This window comes from Struthio camelus, chromosome 1 (assembly GCF_040807025.1).
Source record: "Struthio camelus isolate bStrCam1 chromosome 1, bStrCam1.hap1, whole genome shotgun sequence".
Lineage (NCBI taxonomy): Eukaryota > Metazoa > Chordata > Aves > Struthioniformes > Struthionidae > Struthio > Struthio camelus.
In genome coordinates, this window is record NC_090942.1 from 196,928,758 (window position 1) to 196,951,678 (window position 22,921).

General features: G+C 38.6%; 1 protein-coding gene across 2 annotated transcripts in view; it reads left to right on the forward strand.

Annotated features, from left to right (window-relative positions):
- Nucleotides 1-22,921, forward strand: part of DCLK1 (doublecortin like kinase 1) — a 251,398-nt gene that overhangs the window by 203,457 nt on the left and 25,020 nt on the right. For both annotated transcript variants that reach the window (XM_068930064.1, XM_068930065.1), the window contains exons 9-15: nt 4,831-4,888; nt 5,692-5,811; nt 11,633-11,779; nt 16,974-17,107; nt 17,781-17,858; nt 18,505-18,601; nt 19,895-19,975. In XM_068930064.1, the coding sequence (XP_068786165.1) occupies nt 4,831-4,888; nt 5,692-5,811; nt 11,633-11,779; nt 16,974-17,107; nt 17,781-17,858; nt 18,505-18,601; nt 19,895-19,975 (715 nt within the window). The remainder of the gene's footprint in view (nt 1-4,830; nt 4,889-5,691; nt 5,812-11,632; nt 11,780-16,973; nt 17,108-17,780; nt 17,859-18,504; nt 18,602-19,894; nt 19,976-22,921) is intronic.

Genomic DNA, 22,921 nt, shown 5'->3' on the forward strand with positions numbered 1-22,921 from the left:
CAATGCCAGATGGAAAAATTAGACTAATATCTTCTCCTGTGAAAAAGGAATGATTCCAAAGGACAATATATGAATTTAATTCTTTGTGGGTTTTATATGTTTTTCTGCTGTGCTCAGCATGGTTTTACCAGTTCTTTGTGTTAAATCTTTCCTTTTGCACTGAAATAACATTTTTTTCTTGCAGTATATTCTTGTAACATGCTCTCTTGCTCTTTGTTCTAGACAGGTGAGACATTTTACATCTAAGAGCATTCTTGTAAAGATGTCAAGAAGTTTTATGTGTAGTGTAGTAGTGGTGGTGGAAAGCACCAAAAGGTGGCTTTAGATCCATCTATTCTACCATCTAATGTGGAGCAGTTACCTCTTCTATGTTTGTCTCTAACAAAATGTGCGTCTGTCTCCTGCTTGCTTGCTTTATACCAATATATGAGCCCTACCTAAGTTTAGGAGCATGGAGTGTAGGCATCAAAATCTTTGGGTGCCTGTGAAGAGTGGAGAAACAGTCATGCTTGAAGAGAATCTATCAAACTGATTTGAGACATTGACTCTAGGTTAGAGAGTACTCCTGTAACGTCTGTGTCACTGAAAGTGTCCCGATTGACTAGCTCAGGTGTCAGTTTCTTAATTTTTTCAGATTAGTGAAAAAACCTACCCTATTTGAACTGGCTCAACCCAGCCTTAAAGGTGTGAAAAGGAGGGGAACAAAAGACAAAACTGCTCTGAGCAGAAATACAACTGCCTTTTGGTGGTATTGTTGAAAAATAAGGGAATATGGTGTAAAAAAGACAGAGAGAAGATACTATCCGAAATGATTATGAGACTGTTCATGTTAGATGGTAGCACTACAGAGAAGGCAAAAAGCAGCCAGAACTAGAGATGTCCAAAGTGAAGAACCATAGAGAGGCCAAGATCTGATCATGAAATGCCCTATATGAAGTTTCACATCCCATGTTGCCATATCCCAGAGGGGGGGAATCTTATAGGAGACTGTAATCTCACCTTTGGGCTTGAAAAAAAAAAAAAAATTGGTCTCCAGCCTGGAAGAATGTGATATTAATCCTAGAGACTAAGTCAAGAACAGAACTCATGGCAGATGATGATAAATTAGCTTGGCTAGTTTTAAACTAGAGTCTCTTTGGAAAAAAACAGGTCCCACTCTGGATCTAAACAAGTCTGGCGTGCCAGAGACCATTAAGACAGCTGTTGGGGAAAGGGGGAAGAGTGAATTTTGTATCAGCTGAGAGTGTGCTGGTGGGACTTGGCCAAAACTATTGTGAGGCCTTCAGAGCTCTTTCTGGGGGAGTTTATGGTGGGGATGATCATGGAAAAGGCAATAGCTCTTCAGATCAAACTAGAGTTTGAACACTAAACTGGAGAATATAGAAACGAAAGGAAATCACAGCAAAACAGTATGAAAATAAAAGAGCACAGTAAAGACCTTTGGGGTAGGAAGGGAGGAGAGACAGTTGGAAAACATGAAAGAGAATGTATAAATCAGAAAAGAGAAAAAGATAAGCTAAAAAACAGAGTACATGCGGAGAGAAACATTACGTGGCTGAATAGTACTTCAAGGTTTTGATACACTGCACTTTGATTAAAAATTCTGGTTGTACCGAGAACTAGTTTAAATGTGGTAGTGTGCTTTACAAGTGTTTCTAAAGTTGAGGGAAAAGATATGAACAAAATTAAATATAGGACACACCATACTTTAAAAATCTACTGATTATAATTTCCTAGACATCTGAAATGAAAACTATTTCCTGTCCTCTTCCCTATCCTCCTTGGTCCCTTAAATATTTGATAATGTGATGTATCTAGTGACTATATGCTCAAATAGCCTTATTACTCAGAAATTCCCAAGTAAATACTCTCATGATCTGTGAGCCACATCATTCTGTAGCTCACATTTATATCAGAGATCACTGCTTGGGAGTGTTTGAAAATTAAAACAGTGTGGAATTATTTCTCTCAGTTTCCACTTCTAAAGCTGCATGCTCTTGCCGTCACAGGTGTAGAAGGAGAAATTAAAGCTCGGAGAGTAAATTAAAGGCAGTAAACGTAAAACACCTTTGAAAACATTTTTAACAGTCTTTCTAAGTGAAAAACAGCACTTCAAAGTCTGATATGTCCATCACTGACAGAGCCAGATTTGATGGGGTGATACTTTGGACAGAGGACTTTTCCACTTTCTACTGATGTGCAGTTCCTATGTGTATTAGACTTCAAAAGAATAGCACTGTGAGGTGTTGAGCCACTGGGAATGCGTTTGGTTACGCATCTTCATTGATCACACGGATACTTCTCCATAGCTGTAGAGACCAGCCAGTATGCACTGGTTAGCCACTTTGACGCTGCAGGTGCATCCACAGGCATTCCTCTGACAATGTGTAGTACAAATAGAAACCAAACTGGTCTTCAAAATTTTCATGTGGCGACTTCTAACTATCCTTTGTGTGCCCCCCCCCACTCGCACACATACCCACATACACATTTAATACACATCCAAAAATAATGAAGATAGTTTTCTTCTCTTGTACATTGGGAATCTCAGAGAACTTTGCAAAAGGTTAAAATATCCAAGGAGTGGGTCACAAAGACCCTCTATGAACTTGAGGTCTAAATGTTGTACTGTATGGTAGTTTTGTTGTTATACAATTTTATCCAGCACTAATTTGTGCTTCCTACTTTTTGTGGCACCTTTTTATTGTTCCGTTTAAATGGTAGGTGAGAGACGATATGACCGTTTCACTGTGGGTTTCTGGCATTGCTGTATTTTGTAGTGGGTTTGTAAGTTACCGAGGTTCCAGTGTTGCTGACAGCCTGCGGTTCTGCAGCTTTTTAGGGGAAAGGATTTGCATTATCTTACCTTTAATTTTCTTTTTACCAAAACAAAGAGCAGTCAGAGCTGTCATCTGCTTGTTACATATCTGCTCTATCGTAAGCACAATTTGTCCTGCAGTGGTTTTGTATGTGTTCGTTCTTAACTTTCAGATACTTCCAAATTCTGACATTTCCTCACTAGCTCATGTTTCCCAGTGTTTTGGAGTACATGGAGTCTCCCATGGCCAACATCAATTTCCTTTCTTGTAACAGAAAGGAAGCATTCCTAGGGCAACCAAAGAGCTTGAATGAAACTCCCATTGAAAGAGAACATATTTTGTCTGAGTTTGAACCCCAGCTATCTTAATTTCTAATATTCCTTCCCCTACCTCACCCTTCCATTCCCCCCAAAAAGTGCTGGTATCTCTGCCTGTCACCTCATTGAGCAGGAGCTGCACCAGGCAAACACCAGCACCTGAAAGGGGTGCTCCTCATGAAGTGTAGTGCTTTTCTGGGAACTGTAGCATTAAACCCTTTAGTCAGGAAGAAGAAATAAGAGAAGTTTTTATTTTTTATTTGCTTAAGTCCTAAACTGTCATGTTATATTTTTTTCCATGTTGTAAACCTCATGATTTAACGCAATTTCTTTCCACAATCTTTTAATTGAAATCTTAATACAGACTATCTTTGATCCCTGCTGACCTGGGAATTTTTTTTTCTTTTACCAAAATCCCCATCGATCCTTAAATTAATACCTAGTGGTATATCGTTGCTAGAAGACATCTCCATGCTTAAATATGTCTATGAAGATGCCCAGTCATTTTCCTCATGCAGTGTTTTCAGTGTATGACTCACTTTACATTTCCCGCTTGACAAGCTGTGCACACTTTTAGGCATTAGGCAGCACATTCACACAGCATTCTCTATTTAACTTATTATATATCAATTTAAAAAATAAAGATATTACGTATCAATTTAACTATTCTACCAAATAAAGAATGAAAAAAAAATTAACTGATCCTTGGAGGGGGTCATTTTTTCTTCTGCTTTCAAGCAATCATATGCCTAATGGCATCACAGTAACTTTCATAAACTGTTTTAGATATTAATTACAAAAGGAATGCATTTTCGTAAGAGCTTTTTCTTACATTGCCCATCCTCTATTTCACTTTGTAGTGAAACTAGAGCTTTTGAGCTTGTGAATGGAGTGTCTTGGGTTTGTCCTTGCAGCCATGTAATGGTTATGTAAATTGATTAAGAAATGGAAGTTTATATCCTGAATTTGTCTACAAGCTGAGTTTTCTATGTTAGTATCCTATAATAAATATCTATATTTCTAGTACTGATAGATATTATATGGTTTCCAAAGAAAACACCTAAAGGGAAAAGTGTTCTCATCCTGAACTAATTCTCTAAAATTTCTTACTATCTCCAGAACCTTTCTTATTCTGTCCCATAAATATATTTAACTGCTAGATATCACATACTTGTTGAATACATAAAAATAGTCCAAGGACTGACTTTTAGCTTAAGACTTGTGCATGCAGATGTGCAAACAAATGACTTTTTGTTTTAAATAAAAAATAAAAGTGTTTTCCATGGCTCATATTTTTTGCTTGATAGGAAACAAAACTCTTCATTTTTGAGAAGACTGGGATCTCTAAATACTATGTTATATTTTTAGACAAAACTGCAGAAGAAATAACAAATACCACTTTAAAATGAAAAAAATCAAATGATTTCACTTATAAAAGACTGGAATGTCTCTGTTTTTCCAAAACATATTTAATGTTTTTTTCTCAAGCACAAGTATTCAATAAATTTGGCTGCAGATCACAAGCCATTTCAGTCAAATCCAAGCTTCATTTCTTGACAAAACAAATACTTGAACAGAATTCTTGCCCAGACCTAGTCATTAGTACTGTGCTCAAATGACAAATACAAACTCGACTGAGAAAAATATTCAGTGATGTGATTGAACATACCATTTTTTCTTTCCTCTTTCCTCAGATCAACTGGTAGAGAATATGCTCTGAAAATAATCAAAAAAAGTAAATGTAGAGGAAAAGTAAGTACAAAAAATTCAAATGAGAGCAAAACATTTATTTTTCAAGAAATATTTGAGAGACAAGATCAGTTTGGGAATCTATTGGTATTTATCTCCTTCCTGGCGAGTGTCAGAATCTTTTTGGTTGAAGCCTTTGTCTGCCTCATGAGACCCTCAGAGTATCGATTTAGGTACTTTCTAAATTAGGTACTTTTCTAACTGAAGAATGCCTTTCAGGATGCATGTATTGTTTCTCCATTTGGTTAGCTGTGTGCAGGTGCATTCACCCTTCTTTCTCTTTACCCTTGTAATTATGTCCTCTAGCTTTCCTAACCCCAAATGCTATAGAACACAGCAACATAATACTAGATAATTCTAGCAACACTGGTCAGTGTATCTAATCAGTATCACGAGGTTAATCAAGTTGTTGTCAGTTTTATACTAATTGAATTTGTTTTAGCTTTTAAAATTTTAAAAGGTTCTTTGAGAAGGTGCAATTGTATTTGTAAATGCTTTGGAAAGGTTTTGCATGGGACAAAAAAATTATAAAGCTTCCATAATTTACTCTTCTCTGCATCAGAAATATGTCCGTTTTCCTACATTTTTTTTCTGTATTCTGTTCTCTGTTGTTTTTTCAGTTATCACACTGATGTTGTCTCTAGGCATGTTCCTTCCATATTGCTGGAGGCAACGTCTGTAACCTTTTTAAAAAATCTTGAAGAATCCATGCAAGTCCCAATTCTCTCTGCCTTTTCCATTGCACAATGGAGGTGAAAGTTTTTCCCACCAATCCATAGTCATTAAAGATTTCTCTTCTGTGGCAGGAACACATGATCCAGAATGAGGTATCTATTTTAAGACGAGTGAAACATCCCAATATTGTGCTTCTGATTGAGGAGATGGACATGCCAACTGAATTGTACCTGGTCATGGAACTTGTGAAGGTAGGCATTTTGGAGATAAGCTGCTGATTAAGAATTGTTTCAAACATGTTTAGAAATGTCATTGATACTAAAACTTACTAAAATCATAGAATTAGGAAATAGTTGGGATTGGAAGGGATCTCTGAAGGTCACCTTGTCCAGTTCCCTGCTGAAAGATGTGGGAACCATAGCCAGTTAGTCTTCTCGCTTTCAAACATTTCAAATATTCATCTAACCTTTTGTAAACCACATTCAGAAGTGCTCTGTGGACACTGCTTTGGATACCATCAGTTTTATTTGCACCAAAAGAAATTCTGATAAATAAAGTTTTAACTCAAAAAATGCTTTTGCCTTTAGATGAGTTGAAAGAACCCCCAATATGAGTAGCTGTAAATACTGGTCTTCAAAATTCAATATTCTTTGATAACAAATACGGCTACTCTGATAACAAATTTGAAATTACATTTTATTAGTTTATGTTAGATTAAAACCGTATTAGCTGTATTCTTTCCCTGCTAATTTGTACTGACTTGTTGTCAGGTTTCCATTCTTGATATAATCTAAATTTAAGCTAGAGGATGAGGAGAAGAGGAAAAGAGAAAAATCTGCTATTTAACGCATGGGTCTATTCTGAAAAGTAAAATTATATATGCCATGTTTTGTATTTGGGGTCCTATTTATTTCTTCAGAGTAACTTCCAGCTCTCATGAATTAATTTCATTAATCCAAACTGGATTGTGAAACTCAAACCAGGTTGTCTCTTGCTCCCATACTGTCAAAAGTACACAAGTATGTTACTGTGCATAACAGATGGTAAAAATACATTTGAGTAAATTATCCAAAAATTATCCAAATTAGGACAGAAAACCACTATAGAAATTTTGTCCACCAAATTATTTTAACAGAATACGCCTGTTTTTCATGTTTATTTATGGAAGTAGTGATTCTTCTTCTTCAGCTATTGTGCAGGAAGAACATCTTTCCAGCAGTCACCTTCATTCTTGTATCCTGATCAACAAGCTCTCCCTGGGCAGCCTTTCAGACGTATGCCTGAGAAATCCTCTGATTTAAGTGTTTAAGGACAAATTTTGCAATATGGAAACTCAAGCTGTGCAGTAGCATTTGTGTGCAGGCATGTTGTATGCGCACATCTAACACGTGTGACTAAATCAGGCTCTCTAAACTCTGAAACCCAGATCAGTTCCAGCTATCTTAAATCAAAAGCATAGTCTCCTCCGGTGGGCATCCTCTGTGAACAGTGCTGAGAAAAAGGCACAACCAGAGGTGGTGAGAAAAAGAGGCAGAACTGCTCTGTGCAGTGCTTCACGTTGGCTGTAGGTGGTGATTAGGGAATGCTCTTACTTTAGGAACCTTGTTGAGGTATGAGATGTTAGATAGGATGATTCCAGGTCAGTGTTTCTTAAAGAGCTTTTCAAGCTTGATGGGAATAGGAGGGCAAGGAGAATTAAAGGTGATGCGTTCGGTCTATGAGCCCCTGTGCTCTCTGGCAGCAGTGATGACACAACCTGTGTTCCCAGCGCAGAGCTGTCCTTCCCTGCTCTCTGCGACGCTGCTGTGCTGTACAGGAGAGGGAGGCTGTCAAGTGGGGCCCATGGGTGGATGGCCACAGATTTTCCCTGTCCCCATGGCAGGCTCAGACAGCGTTGTTATACTTGAGAGGCTCAGGCTACGCTCCACAGCTAAGGAAACAGCAACGTTATCCTCTTAGCTTAAGCCTACCTAGTGCGCTATTTGGCTTGAGTCAAAGTTGAGTCATGGAGTTAATGCTCCAGCTAACCCTGCTGTCTGCTGCCACTGAGCTGCGGGGAAGCCTACTGGGTCCCTCTTGCATGTTGATGGCAAAGAGCGCACAGGGTACTTGGCATCCCTGTTTATCTCAGCACAGTCTCAGAATGAGAAGTTAAATCCTAAGAAGAAAGCAAAGTAATGGCTCTCTTCCACTCTGTGAGTCCCTCTCCGTAGCTGGCCCCGGAGGAACTGTCCCACCTTCGTCATAGTCACAGCCCTCCCTGGCACCTGGGAGTGCAGTGTGAATTAGCACAGCGTTAGATCAAGTACCAGGAGCCATTTAACCCTGTTTTAATCATAAAACCTGCCGTTTTATATGACATGAGCTCACTCTGAAATCCATGCTGCTGTAGGTTTTTTTCAGTATCCAGGGTAACTTGTTTAAAGGTACATCAAGTACTTTTTTGCAGTATATTGCAGTCTGTAATGAAGCCACAGCTTCAGCTTGTATTGACAAATCCTTCATCTTGGCCCCATGAGGTGTGCTAAGAAGTAAAAACTGTGACTTAAGCACATAGCTGATTTTATGGGTGCAACCTGCTGTGCCATTTATGCTTGAAAAATGCTCAGACTGTAAGTTTCTGGTAGATTTTTAATCAAAGTCCTACTCAGCTAAATAAGAGGGGAGAAGACTAAAAACTCTTATGAAACAACTAGCCTAATATATAAAGAAAACCATCCATTTTAGTCACTTCCTGGAAAAAATGTTTTCTCCCACTCTTTCTCCTTCACTCTTCAGAATCACTGCAAATACTAAGATATTTATGGTTTCAGTTATGCTGTAGAAGGCTTCTCAAGACATCTGTGTAGTGAAGATATAGAAAGCATTGATTTCATAAGTTCTCTAGTTTTATATGGAATAATAGAAGAAATTTAGAAGAAATATCCTAATCCTGGGAAGTTAACTTTGCTTCTGTGAAATCAACATCTATATTAATTGGAAAAAGGTGTTGTTATACTCCGTGGGTACCGAGGAAGGTAGTTCTGGAAAGACATTAATTGTTAATTCACCAATTGCTGCCTGTTACCATTTCACAGCATGCACTGTTAGATTTGATTAACCATCTGTTATTGACTGACTTCTGAAGAACCGAGTTTAAATCAACCTCACAGACAGGAAAGAAATTCAAGAAGAAAAGGCTTGATGCTGCAGAGCACGGTTTCAGTTAATACCACCCTGCATTAATTGGCAGTAACACGCTTGACATAAGTGGCTGTTGCAAATACTGCCCTCACCTCATGGCAGATAGGCCATTCATTGCTTTGTAAAGTGTAAGAAAAAGCACTTCATAAATACAAATATAAACACATTGCAAGCGGTGCTTGTAAAAGGAAGCAAGGACCTGGTCTCTGGCACACTGCCTTTTTACACAGCGAAACAAAATTGTTATTCAAACCTAACAGGGGTTTGGCCAATTTAACAAGCAAGATTTATTACAGAGTTTCCTTTACTGCTCCAGGATATGATTTCACTTTTGCAGAAGAAAAGCAAGATTATATCATTTACATAACAAGGTAATAAATAAATAATTGGTTACTGTATCAAGTATACTTCCTCATGTGCACAGATGATAAAAAACTGCATTCAGGTGTCGCTGGTCTGATTTCACTCCAGAACAGGGGGATTTAAGACTGAAATGTCAACCTAAACTCACCCCTTGTGCCTAAATAAATGATAGTGACCTGCTGTGTGAGTCAGCTAAGCAGATTCTTGTAGGTTAAAGTGCTCTTTAGGGAAAGGAAAGTCTGAAAACAATTCTACCTGATATAGTTGTCAGCTATATTAACTCCTTCCAGGGTATCACTTTTCTTTTAACTGCAGAGAATCCTGTAGTCTAAGTATATGCTCTTTTTACTTACCAGACTATCTGGAAAGGAACTTTGCTGAATAAAGTAGACTACTTAATGTGAGAAAATGATTCTGCTTCAGTTTAACTTGACTTTCTGTTAATGTACTCTGTGTCCTTTATCTTTTCCTGAGTTTAGATTTCTTTTGCCCAGGAATATTTGTTCTCTTTCTTCTGACTTTAGGCTGAATTTTTTTCCTACTTTTTTTGGTTTTAAGATTCATCATCTTGCTTTCTTTACCATTACATCTCAGCTCAGATTGTTTTCCTTTTTTTTTGAGGCAGATCCTTTGCTGATGTTATTGACACTTCTGCTGAGCATCTGGAACATATTAGATAAGAGCAAAGATCTGTCTTAACTCACTACCTCATGTTAAAAAGCAGCTGGTACAGGGGCTTCAGAGGAAGGAGCTTAAGGAAGATAGATTATTTATCCCACATATTTTGCCACATGCTGATATCTGATATTTAGGGATCAGTTAATGCCATGAAGTACTTGGTATTATACCTCTTTCCAAATATTTGGCCTTTCCCTCTTATCCTCTCTCTGGTTTAGCTTGGCCTTTTCTTCCTCCTTTTCCTTGACACTGTGTACCTTGAGGTATCTTGATCAGTCACCAGCCAGAGCAGAAAGTTTTGATGTGGTCCAGATTTCACAGGGATTGTCTGCAAGGAGCTTCCAAAGCTGGACTTTTGCACCAACAGTGGGAATAAACCTGCGCTGGCAGTTTGCTGCGCAACTTCAGCTGCATCTTACCAATGTGTTTTTTTTTTAATAGCTATTAATTCTTTTAACAAGTGCTACCTATTTCTTTAGGTTTGAGCCTTTAGTGGTCATATTTTCCTACCTTTTCCATCTGTGTGAAAACAGTGTCTTACTCAGGAGCTGAACTTGAAAAAACCCATCAAATATCCTGAGACTGTTGATAAAATCATGAGAGTTGTCAAAGCTGAGACTCCTCTGTCACCTTCAGAAAATACTTACTTTTCCTTTAAAATACGCTCCTGTGATGTATATTGTCTCTTGGTGCTGTGACTGCAACAGTTTGTTTTTGCAGAAAACTTTTCTTCTTTTTTTGTTGGTCTGCGATTCCTTTAAGGTGCTGCTTTGGTTCTGGCCTAAAGCCCAGTACCTCTGAGTAGTATCTCTCAAAAGATGGGCCTTTTTTCCCCCTCTGTTCTATTAGATTCCTCCTTAATCTCTTCTTTAAACTATTTTTTTAGTCTTTCTCCAAACACTTAAATGTTCTTCATCTCTCCACTTGCCAGCTGAGCTCTGGCAACATAGTCCAAATATGATGGGTGATGGGTGCCTTGGATCATAGCACACAAAATCATTTCACTTTTGAGGACTTGCATTCCCTTCCTTCCTTCCTTCCTTCCTTCCTTCCTTCCTTCCTTCCTTTATTTCTTTCTTTTTTAATGTTTTCTCTTAACAGGCAGTAGTTTTAGTTGAATTGAACAGCATGAGGATCTGGAAATGGCACAGGTAGCCACCTGTATTTGCAGCTGTGGTGAAACAGTGATGTTAATTCTTGGGTGTCTTCAGTATGATTTTGTATCATATATGCTGGAGAGATCTTCAGCATTAGCTTTAAGTAGAACCTCACATTACTGAAAACCTGGCATCTTGTGTGGAGAAGCAGTTTCTAAAATCCGTATTTCAAAGTTTTACGAGATGAAAACAGTCTTTTAAAATACACTAGCAGTGATGACAGGTAGCTGTTTTGAGTTTTATTCAGAAATTCTTAATCTTTGTGGAGTTGTCAGATTTTGGGCAAAAATTTGAAGTCAGTCTATTTGTGATTATAATAAACAGTGATGAGGCTTGGTATCCAGCATGGTGACAGGCAAGTATGTAGGCATGCCAGAACTTTGCAAGACGGGCTCCGAACGCACAGGTTGGCAAGTACTGCCAAATGTTACAAAAGCGGCAGAAGGGAACAGTTTGCAAGAGAAACTCAGCCTCTTGGCTGACCAGCTAAACCATGACAAATGATTCTGAATTAGTGTTATGTAGCTTTCATTAGGGGACATGTCATCACAGTACCCAAAGTTTATAGCTGGAAGGAAACTGTGCTGCTCCTCCCTCCTCCTGTTCCTCCATGCTCCTTGATCTTCCCCAAATTTTTCAAGTCACTTCACAAGTAAATGTTCCTCATGTGCCGTGGTCATTTTTGCTCCAGGGAGGAGATCTTTTTGATGCTATTACTTCCACCAACAAATACACAGAGCGGGATGCCAGTGGGATGCTTTACAATCTGGCCAGTGCCATCAAGTATCTTCACAGCTTGAACATTGTTCACAGGGATATCAAGCCTGAGAATCTACTGGTAAGTGAAAATTCAGCTTTCGGTATTGTTCTTGCTAGCTTGGGAGTGCATGAGAGAGTATCTGGGCTCCTTCCTCCTTCCTCACCACCCCTTCAGGTTTATTTCAGTCTTCTAAGTCATTGGTCTTTTGATTTTAACCTTACCATTGTAAAACTCCTCCGAAGAATAACAGCTATCACAAAAACAAAACAAAGCCTCAAATGCTAAGTGTAGTCTGCTCCCTGGGACACAGGGGCAGAATTGTTGCAGTGGTCGCTAGAGGTGATCTTTTACTGTGCTGAAACAGAATTCCAGGCTTCTCATAAACGTAAAGGTGCTGTGTCCCCTGTTGGACTAATCTGTACCTCTGCAGTGCAGCACAGTTCCTTAAGTAATTAGCAGCAGTTCAATTTTACAAACAGAGTGGGTGTAAGTAATGGACCTTTATCATGCAGAGTATCTGGGCAGAACCAGGAAGAGAACTTTAGAGTCCTTCCTGTCCCTGCTACATCTCCCAAATAATGCTATAGCACTTTCTATTTAGGTCCTTTTCTTGGTAGACAGCTTAGATCTCCCTTTCATGTTTGAATCTATTTGAGCCCCATCCAATGAAGACATTGAAAAAAATCCCCTGACAATCCCTTCTTCTGGGGATTTTGCACCCTTGAATGCAGCCATTGTGCTCTCCAAATGACTCACTTTTGTTTCTCCTAAGAAATTAATTTCTCCTAATTATTTCACTGTTCTCTGAGTTTTCCCTACTTTGCTGACTTGTTCTAGTATCCAGATGTCGCAGTTACTGCATGTTCTGCAACCATGCAACAATGTTTAAGATGTCTAGAATACCAGTTCTCTCATCTGTGTGCTGTCCGCCATGACTTAGTGCATTTAGTAGTGCCTCATATTGAAGAGGTGTTACGGGAAAGCTGACTCAAGCAGTAATTAAAAAAATAAAGTTCTTAATGAACTTCCAGGGAATGCGATTTTTACTGTTGAGATTTCTCTGGTGACAGGTATCTGTATAGTTCTGGTGCGGAAGCAGTTGTTGCTGGCCTGGTTTTCCAGAAACTGCTAAAAAACATGTTGGGTGGAACACTCATTAGACACCAACCACTTATACCCTATGGCAGCCTTCATGCTGGTGTTCTTAGGTGGCTGCATGCATAAGTTAACAGCAATCACGTCAGGATTCATTAACTCTGTGACACGGAAAGTGCAGGACTGTCTCGGGGGGAGGCTTACCCTGCTTTTGTCTTGAAATGTCTCTAAATGCCTGAAGTCTGACAGTAGTAGACAAGCTTTTGGGGGAAGGGAAGAAGGTGAGGCTGGTGAGGGGAGCGTTAAATTTACCTACCCACCCGTCTGTGGTAATACTCACTGGTCTACATAAACAAACACGTTGTTTTGCATTGTAGCCGAATTGTTTCCAAATGATGTTTCCGGTGTAGTGCACATGTAAAGGTCATGTATTACTGTTGATGCTAAGCAATAAATATACAGCACTGAACTGCTTGCAGTGTCCTAACTTTCAAAAGTTAGTATTTGATTCACAAATGATATTCATCCTCTGAGGTTTATCAAGTCTTTGCCAGAAGTGAACACTGTTTTAGGGAGAGTGCTTTTGAACCAGCCTTACCTGAGTTTTGATCCCATCTCTGACACTGACTGTTTGTGGCTTTAGGTGTCTCTTGACCTTTCTATTTCAATCCTCCTGTCTGTTAACTGGGATGGTTCTTCCTTATGTCACAAGACTACAATTAGGGTTATTTTCCTGGCATTTATAAAACACTTGAAAAATGTTGTAGAGGCCTTGGCCTTTCTGTTGCCAGGGGCCTTCTACTTGCAAATCAGCAGCCTGCCTTTTGCTGGCTGCTCTATAACCCTTTGCCTAAGCTGTCAGGGCACTATTTTTCCCTTGTTCGCATGCTGCTGGTTTCATGTGCTTGTGTTCTCAGGGCCTTGCACCTGCAAACCCTAGCAGTGTTAGGGCACGTTCGCCTGGGAAGAGATTGCCACCGGCGAGAGAATCAGCCCTTCCTCCCGCCACCCTCTTCCTACCCCTCGGTTGTAGCTTTTGGGTTCCAGGAGGGGAGCCAGGACCAGGCCCACACAAAGCTTAACAACCAACCAGCAGGCAACACCTGCCCCCATCAACGCATGCCCCCCGTCAGCGCTAACAGCCTCCCCAGCGGGAACAACCAGCAGGCAGCCTGAGCGGGGCCTGATGAAACCTAGACAGCCACGACGGGAAAAGTACGGGGGGCCGGGGGGTACCTGCTGCACAGCGGGACACCCAGGGGAGGATGCTCCTCTGGGGCCTTCCCGTTGCATCTCTTTCTGGTGGGTCACAGGGGAGAGTTTTCCCTTTCTCTTCTTTCTCTCTCTCTTTTGTTTTCACTCTTCCCCAAAAGTAACTTTCTCTGTTAAGGCTGCTGTATACCATCAGCCACAGACCCTGCTGAAAAACCCTCCTGCGTGTGAACCTGTCTCAACATCCTTTGTGAAAAAACAGTCATTCCTAGGAGTGCTTAAATACGCCTTATTATCTTCAAGACTTGCAAAGTCCACCTTACAGCCAACTGTCCAATAGTTTAGGGTACGCTGAATATCTGTGATGTTTTATCAGCACACACATTTTCTATTCTCTAGAGAGTATCTTCCATGCTTTAATTGGAACATTTTTCGTAATTGCTGCTATTTAGCACATTTATTTTGTCAAGTCATGGAATGTCTTTATAGCCATATAATAAACCCTAGAGAACAACTTCTCTGACTGTTGCCATCTGCGGTGATCACAAGAGCAGCTTAGAAAATACTGGCAGTCTTTACAGTAATAGGATACATATGGTGGCACACAATTATGTATGGCTGCATTCAATTAGTGTTGTACAATTACACAGTTTTATTGCTTAGTTAAAACAGTGAAAGCACTACATAGTGGGTAATTTGCACTAATCTCCATTTCTTTAATTGCCCTTCAGTATTTAAATGCAGTAGAACATACATAGCTTTTGTTCTGAGTAACATGAGCATTAAATTATCTTTCACATTCCTTGACTGGCAAGTAGCATACCACAGCTTCACATTGGGCTCCTTTTTATATGGAGTTATAACAGAGTGAGGAGAAGTTACTTTCTTCAGCTTTACAACTCAACTGAAGTAGTTTTCCAAGAAAAGTAATCCCTGGAAACAGATGGGGCACAATACTACAAAATGCAGAGTACCAAATATTCTGCATTGCCAAATATTGCCAAATGAGCCTTTTCCATAATTAATTTCTTGGCTATATGAGTCACGCAAGGTATGGCCTGCTGACGGAGGAAATTTATAAACATTCACAAGGTCACCACAATTCAGAGAAGTCTTTGTAAAAAATAACTGCATAAAATAGAATATGAGATACTAATTAGACTATATTCAGCTCCTGATGTCTAAGTGAACACTTTACATTTCTCAGCAAGTGAATATTTAAAGTCTCTAGTCTTTAATTAAAACTGTTGTTGAAATTAGATTTATTACTGCCATTTCAGAGAGCACTTTCTTTAGTTTCACGAACCAGATGTATTTAACAATCTGTGTTTTTAATAAAGCCATAATTGCCTTTTTTTCCCGTGCTTTTATATAAGCCTATCTCTTTTTCTGGCTTAGTAGCAGAGAAATGTGAATCTGTATCAGATTGCTGGTCCTCTTAAAGATCCAGTTGTATCATTAAAAACAAACACCGTAAGGAAGGGAGAAAAATTTAGTAAATTCTGAATGTCTGCTCATAACTCTAGTACCTGATAGCAGTGTTTTAAGAAGGACTGAGGGGATGTTTCTTTCCCTCTCTAGACACGACTAGCATTAGCAAAGGAGAACTGCTGTTTTTTCTGTATAGTATAGCTAGTTATTGTAAGTTATTGAAGATCTGTAGTGAACGGTGGGGAGAGACTTCTAGATTTTGTTTCTGCTGCAAATGAACTGCTAAAGGGACTGTTAAAGGGATGGTAGGGTTTATTGCATTGTGGTAGGAAAAAATCTAGAATTTCTCCTCTGCAAACAGCTGTAGTTAGGTATGATTTCTGCTGTGGGAGTAGTCATTCAGGATAGGTATTAAGTATGATTTGCTTTTTTGTTGTGAAGTATGATTCCTTCCTCTTTTTTGCCAGGTAATTACTGTCATGGTATCACTGATGGTGAGCCAGACTGCATGCAGCTTTGAATTGATTGTAAAGTATTAATGCGATACATACATACTTTAAGATGCCCTTCTGTAGAGTATTTCAATGTTTTAAGGTGCCGTTAAGGTAAAGAGCATTATATTGCATCATAAACAATTTCAAAACAGGAAGCAAGAACCCAAACCAACAGTTGCCTTAAAGAAAGACTCATGGTCTAATATTTAATTTGGATTCATTTTGTTTTTTTTTATTTTAAGCATTTTTCATATATTATCACTGTGTGCAGGTTTGGGGTCTTCATTTTGCATTGGGCCAGCTTTTAAAATTGTGGTGGCTTTTATTGCATTTTCTAGCTTTTTCTTGTGACTGTATCTTAATCTCCCTTTGCACCCCTAAAAAAATCAAAAAGATCATGTTGCTGATGTACAGACCATGTTTGCAAATAGGATTTGCAAGTGTGCAGTCTTGCAGCGCAACCTACATCCATTGATAATGTTGGGAACATACCACTAAGATACTGGTGTGTGACAATCATTCAAGGAGAGGACAGTGTTTCTAGGTGAAATATTCTAGCTAGGTTTGCCTCTTGTCACTTCAATACACAGAGAAGATGATTCTACTGTAGCGATCGGTGCAGTTACTGATGTGTTATTTAAGCAGCTGAATTCCTTGCGTAGGCATTCAAATTCTGTGTAAGTAAAAACAAAAAAAAGAAAAAAAGCCCACACTGAGAATAGGCTGTCAGTGGGGAGTTAATCTAGGAACTGCATTGCTGGAAGGTCTGACCTTGGCTTCTGGGCTTTAACTTCTGGCAAGAGGAAATATCTATGTCCTTTGCTGACCAGGTAGAGAGGTAAGACACCAGTCTACGTTCCCAGTCACATTTAAGGGAAGTTGTCCTGGTCATGAAATTTCAAAGCATGCTTCTCATATGCTGTAGATAAGGAGAAGAAAGAAGAGTGTAAATTAGAAGCAACATTTCAGGCAGTTAGTAAATGATATAGTGGTTTCCTTAATAGAACTATGTTAAGCCTTTGAATTTATTCCTGATTTAGGTTTATGAACATCAAGATGGAAGCAAGTCTCTGAAGCTGGGAGACTTTGGCCTAGCGACAATTGTGGATGGACCTCTTTATACTGTTTGTGGGACCCCAACATATGTAGCTCCAGAAATCATTGCTGAAACTGGGTAATTATAGTGATGATTCACTGATGTGTACACAGTGGAGCATGTTCTCACCAGAGTGTCAATTAGGAGTTTTTGCAATTAAGATTTTTATGCTGCCTTTGCTTGGGTGTAATACAGAGTCATGACCGCAGAAGAGTTTAGCAGGAAGGGACCTCTGGAGGCTATCTTGTCTAATCCAGCTCAAAGCAGGGCTAGCTTTGGAGTTACATCAGGTTGCTTTGCTAGTTCTTAGCCTCAAAGGAGAAAGCTTCTAGTTTAAGCCTGAGATATTAACCATCTATTTACAAATACATAAAAGCAATTTTAACAGTTCACTTAATTTTATTTCATTATCACACATTGTCCTTTTCTTCTGATTTGTTCTATAGAATAAATACACACTGGTCTGAGCAACCTATCTTACCGTTGCAGGCTTTCTGTCAGTAGAGGTCAGAGTCCTATTCAAGATGATAGCACAATTTCTTCTGTGCATCCATACGTTCTGATCTGACGTAGTTTTAAGATGTAAAGGTTTGTCTTGAATTTGAAAGCAGAATTAGATTAGGTAGAGCACAGAGAAAGTTCCTATCAGAATATATAAGAAATTATTGATAATCCTGAAAATATTTCCTCTATTCTTGTACTATAGTTCATATAAATCTGATTTCTCTACCCATATCTCTTACACTTCTAGATATGGCCTGAAGGTGGACATCTGGGCAGCAGGTGTGATTACTTACATCCTGCTCTGTGGTTTTCCTCCATTCCGTGGGTATGGACTCTGATCTACTCAAACGTGCTTGTTCTGTGAATGGTCCCTCTGCTGCTTCTGTGTAAAGCACAAAGATTTTCACTGGAAAAAGTCCTCTGCTCATAGGGTTTTGTTTTTCCCATGCTCTGCATAGTAATTTACACACCGTAAATGTCTGTGATTTTACTGTGAAACCTCTGTCTCGTGTTTGTTTTAGTTGAAACTTCATTGCATTACAAAACAAGAGCCTCCGTTATGGGTTTTAGGTGCCTTTGCCAGATGTTAAAATACACAGTGAAATAAGCATCTTCTTTCATGGATCAAATGCAACATATTTTGTGGTTGGTATAAGGCAATTAAAATGTAAGCTACTTAATAAGGATGTTTCAATTTTTATATTAAAGATCTTTTCTTCCTCCCACCAATTGAAAAGTTGCTGTCAGTCCTAAAGACAAGAAGGTTGCCTCCGAAACAGTGTACCAAATGCACTTTGTTTTATGATCACACAATTCATATCTGTAGTTGTGTGCTTGGGGAGAATAAACAGCTTCCAAAAGCATCCTAAGGGATCTGCAATAAAAAACAATTTCAAGAAGCTTGTTAAAACCAGCTCTGAAATAATTCCTATGTGGGTTTTGTTGTTGTTTTTGTTTTCTTTACTCTATAGAAGTGGAGATGACCAAGAAGTGCTTTTTGATCAGATTTTGATGGGACAGGTGGATTTTCCCTCTCCATACTGGGACAATGTTTCTGACTCTGCAAAGGTACGTTTATATAGTTGATACTTTCTTCTGCACTGTTATTCACAGTCCAGTATAAAGTGAACGCTATTCTTCCGCAGTGCTCTGTTTGACATGTCTCATAACATCTCCTGCTACACCCGTAAATTCCCCTGGGTCAACAAGCATCTTTTCATTTGATCAATGTCTATCTGTTAGACTCCAGACTGAAATGGACCCCATCTCTATATGGGTGTCTCATACAGCAGAGACACCAGCAACCCTTCCTGATCAAGAAAAATTTACTGCAACTTTACTTGATTGAAATTATTTTCCTGTTTCTTTCAGTGTGACAGTGTTTAATTAGTCACAGAACAATTGCAATGTTTGGAACTGGATGTGAGGAAAGGAAATAGCATTCTAAATTCTGAATGTTGTTTTTTTGGTGCAGTTATTTCCATCCTTCTTTTAGAGAAATGTGCAGAGTGATAAAGAATAGGATTTTAGTCTGTAAACTGAAGTCAAAAAATGTCAGTCACAGAGCTGGAAGAAGTCCTTTAATCCACTTATTGTTTTATAGCAGGCTTTATTTCATAGCATCACTAATGAGAATTCCGTAGGTCCTTTGCCAGTGGTCTTCTCCTGTGAAACTCCTACTTCTGACTAGTTCATTCTAAAATTTCTGCTTTGAAGCATAGGCCTATTAGTTTATTTTCTTCTCCTTGTTACTAAGAATTATTAACCTCTATCTTTGGCGATATCTCTTTATTTGCCTTCATACTGCCATCTTATTTTCTATGCACTGCACTCACTGATGGAATTGGGTATTTGTTTATTTACGTGCTAGCCAAAAGCTATAGGAAAGTAGTAGCAGAAGAAATCAAAATAGCAAAAATAATATTTCTAAGTGTTTTAAAAATATCTTCTATGTCATTTATACAAGCACTTAAAATACAATTCCTAGATTTTCTGGCTCTTTTCCTACAGAGAATTTGGCTTTCTCTTGATGGGAAGCTAACCTAATTTCATGCAACCATCTGTTTTGTACATTACATATTAGATGCTTTTCTCTTAAACAGTGGCTACAGAACTGTAACTCAGAACTGTCTTCTAGCTTTTCAAGCTACTATTAGATACTGATTTAAAATTTCAGCTTAAAGTGCAGCAGTTTGTATTTGTTCTTTTTTTTAATAATTTTAATATATGTCTGCAGTTGGTAGTTCACTCTGTCTTTGAGCATTCTCATATAATCTGTTGAAGAGCACTTTAGTACATTAAATCTGTTAATTTGCTTTATAAAAGTGTTCTTTAAATTTGACCCAGTATTCCATTTCTCAGGAACTTATCACAATGATGCTTCAAGTAGATGTAGATCTGCGATTCTCAGCCTTGCAAGTTCTTGAACATCCATGGGTTAATGTAAGTAATTTCAGGCTTGTAGATGCTGCTTGTAATTTGGCACCTTTAAGCTCTTCTCTTTTCTAAGTCTTTTCTATGCCTTTTTGAAGCCAGCATATTCTAAAAATGCCAAGAATTAACTGGAAATAAACTCAGTTACATGCTATGTTAGTATATAGTGCACACCTTGAAGTCTTCACTACTTTACGCATGCTCAGCTGCATTTTCTCTGAAATATTTTGGGCCAGGCGTTCAATACATCTCAACTGCACTTGACAAAATTATACCTTTAAGAATCGGCTTGTGGGTTCAGTGACACATTTTGCTCTCCTAAAATCAAATGGCCTCAAAAATCTGACAGTCATGATTAAGAGGTATTGAAATATAGTGCATGGTGTTAAGCCTACTTGATCCAGCATGAAACAGGGAAACCTTGAGGATCATATTTTAACTTCTGAAGTTGAAATATACATATATTTATATGCTACCATATCCATTTAATCTGAGTTACCATGAAATATCTATTTATATATCCTGACTTATCTCTAGGTGAATGGACATTTGCCATAAAAGTGGTAATCAGTGAGGTGGCATATGGATAACTCTGGCAGAGAATGAAGAGATTTGTTTCTAATTAATGTTGAGACAAGGACACTACTTAATATTAGTTAATTATTTCAGACTGTTTAAAATGTCTTAAAATGTTTGGATGACAAGAGAAAGAGAAATTGGAGAAAATTCAAATTCAGATTCAGAAAGGAAGATTGAAAAAGGAAATACAGCTGGGGCCAGTGAAGGAGAAAACAAATTAAAGGAGGAAGAAATAATGTTTCATTTTGCAAGCTGCAAGCTGCAGAAAGAAGTCCTTTCTGAAACACTATTTTGTCCTTCAGATAACAAGTCTGATACAGCTAGCTGCTGTATCCAACAGATTTTTCTCACAAGAACACTATTCTAAAAATTTAAGTATACAATAATCTCAAATGATAATCTTTTTTTTTTTAAAAAGTATCCTCTGTATAGCCCAGAATAGCAGTGATCTGTAAGTGTTTACAAAGTATACACCTTAGTGTTAGATGCTAACTTATTCCTCCTTTTTTTTTTTCTGTAAATGCTATTACCATGCAGAGCACTTTTGCCATGTACAGAATGCAAGGATCCAAGACAGTGTATGATGAAAATCTTTTTAAGCTGACATTCAAGCAGTGGAAATAGTATTTTTCCTTGATGCCAGGTACTGTCCTTGGACACAGTGTTCTGCCACAATTTATAATGACTTTTAGTTACAGAGGCATCTGTTCTTCCTCATAGGAGAAGAGATGAGTGGGAACTTTTGGAAACTTGGTGAGGCAGAGGGAGAGTTTGCTGATCAGAAGCCACAGAGAGGCCAGATCATACACTGGTGTCAAACCAAACACTTCTACTGAGGTTACTGAAACACCACTTGTTTACACCACAGAAGAATGTGGTGATCTTCCTTTTGTGAAAAATACATTGGAACTGTTAACCTTTCCCTTTTTCCCCCCTCCCTTTTTTTTTTTTTTTTTGCTTCAGTTACACCATAATATATTTGAGGAAGGCATTTCAGCAAGACGTATTAAGAATAAGAGATGCTGCTCTTTGTCAGGAGCATGGTGCTCCCCAGTGCAGGTGACGTGAGTGTGACAAAACTCCCTGTCCTGGCTAGTGCCTCCTGAGGTGGAGACAGGGAGGAAGGGATAGGCAGCTAAAATCTGTTACCGTTCCAGCACTCCAGTAAAGGCATGCTTCAGTTACTGAAGCACCCTGTGCAATTTCTCATTTTTATGCAGCAAGCTAAAATGCAGCACCCTGAGCCAGAGGGTGCTGTAGGGGCCAAGTATAAATGGATTCAAAAGAGAGTTTGATATGTTTTTGGAGGATGAGTCAGTCCATTGATGCCTATTAAATATGGTGGTTTGGATAACATTTTTGGCTCAGAATGTCCTGAAACACTTGATTGCCAGAAACTGGAAGAAATGCCAGGGAAAGTTCAAGCCCTGCTTGCCTGTTTGAAAGGTACTATTTCATAAACAGTAACTACTCTCCACTGTTGGAAATGGTATACAGTATTGAATTCACTCTTGGTCTAGCTCTGCTGCACCACTTAGAATCTTATGCTGACTATAATTCTCTGCTATCAAAACCTGTAGCTGTTCTGTCCATAAATATCTGAAACAAGTATTGCATGACAGTTCTATAATTCCTTCTTTTCTGTGCAATTGCTACTTTTAGCAACTGAGAGGAGTCAGTATTTAGTCTTCAGCAGTATGCTAATGACAGTTCATAACACAGATCAAAACCTCTTTTTAATTCTCGTATGTATCTCCCCGATTTTTTTTCTGGAAGGAGAAAGACTAGCACTGGGACCAGTTCAGGAAAGTACTTGAGCACATTTCTAAGTTTGCTCCTGTTTCAAAATATCATGCATGGAAATGCTTGATATTAAGCATAAGATTAACTAGATTGTTCTAAAGTCTAGTTCGGAGAAATCCGAACATGGCTGAGCTGAAGCAGGCGCATAAATGTTTTCGTAAAAGGTCACTTCCCTGGATTAGTTCCCCTAAACAGGGAATGAATACACTTATCCTTATTTACAAAATGCTCAGAGATCTATGAGTCGTAATTATCTGAGCAATTTTCCATAACTTTTGTAAAATACTGTCTTTTTCTTTCCAAAAGAAAAATGGCTCATGAAATTTTCATGTAACACTCTATTTTCCTAATTAACCTGTTTAAATACTTCTCCATGGCACCAAGTGATAGACTTAATTTTTCCTTTTATTGTTTTAGTTTTGGACCTGTTCATAGTGGTAAGATTAGTGAAACTGCTGCTGAAATACTGGATAGGAGAGCTGGATTGAAGAGCAGGCATGTGTTTTCTTTGACAGTTTTAAGGAAACGTTTTCTCTCTTTGATCAAAACTTTGATAGAAGTCTTCTAACTGGT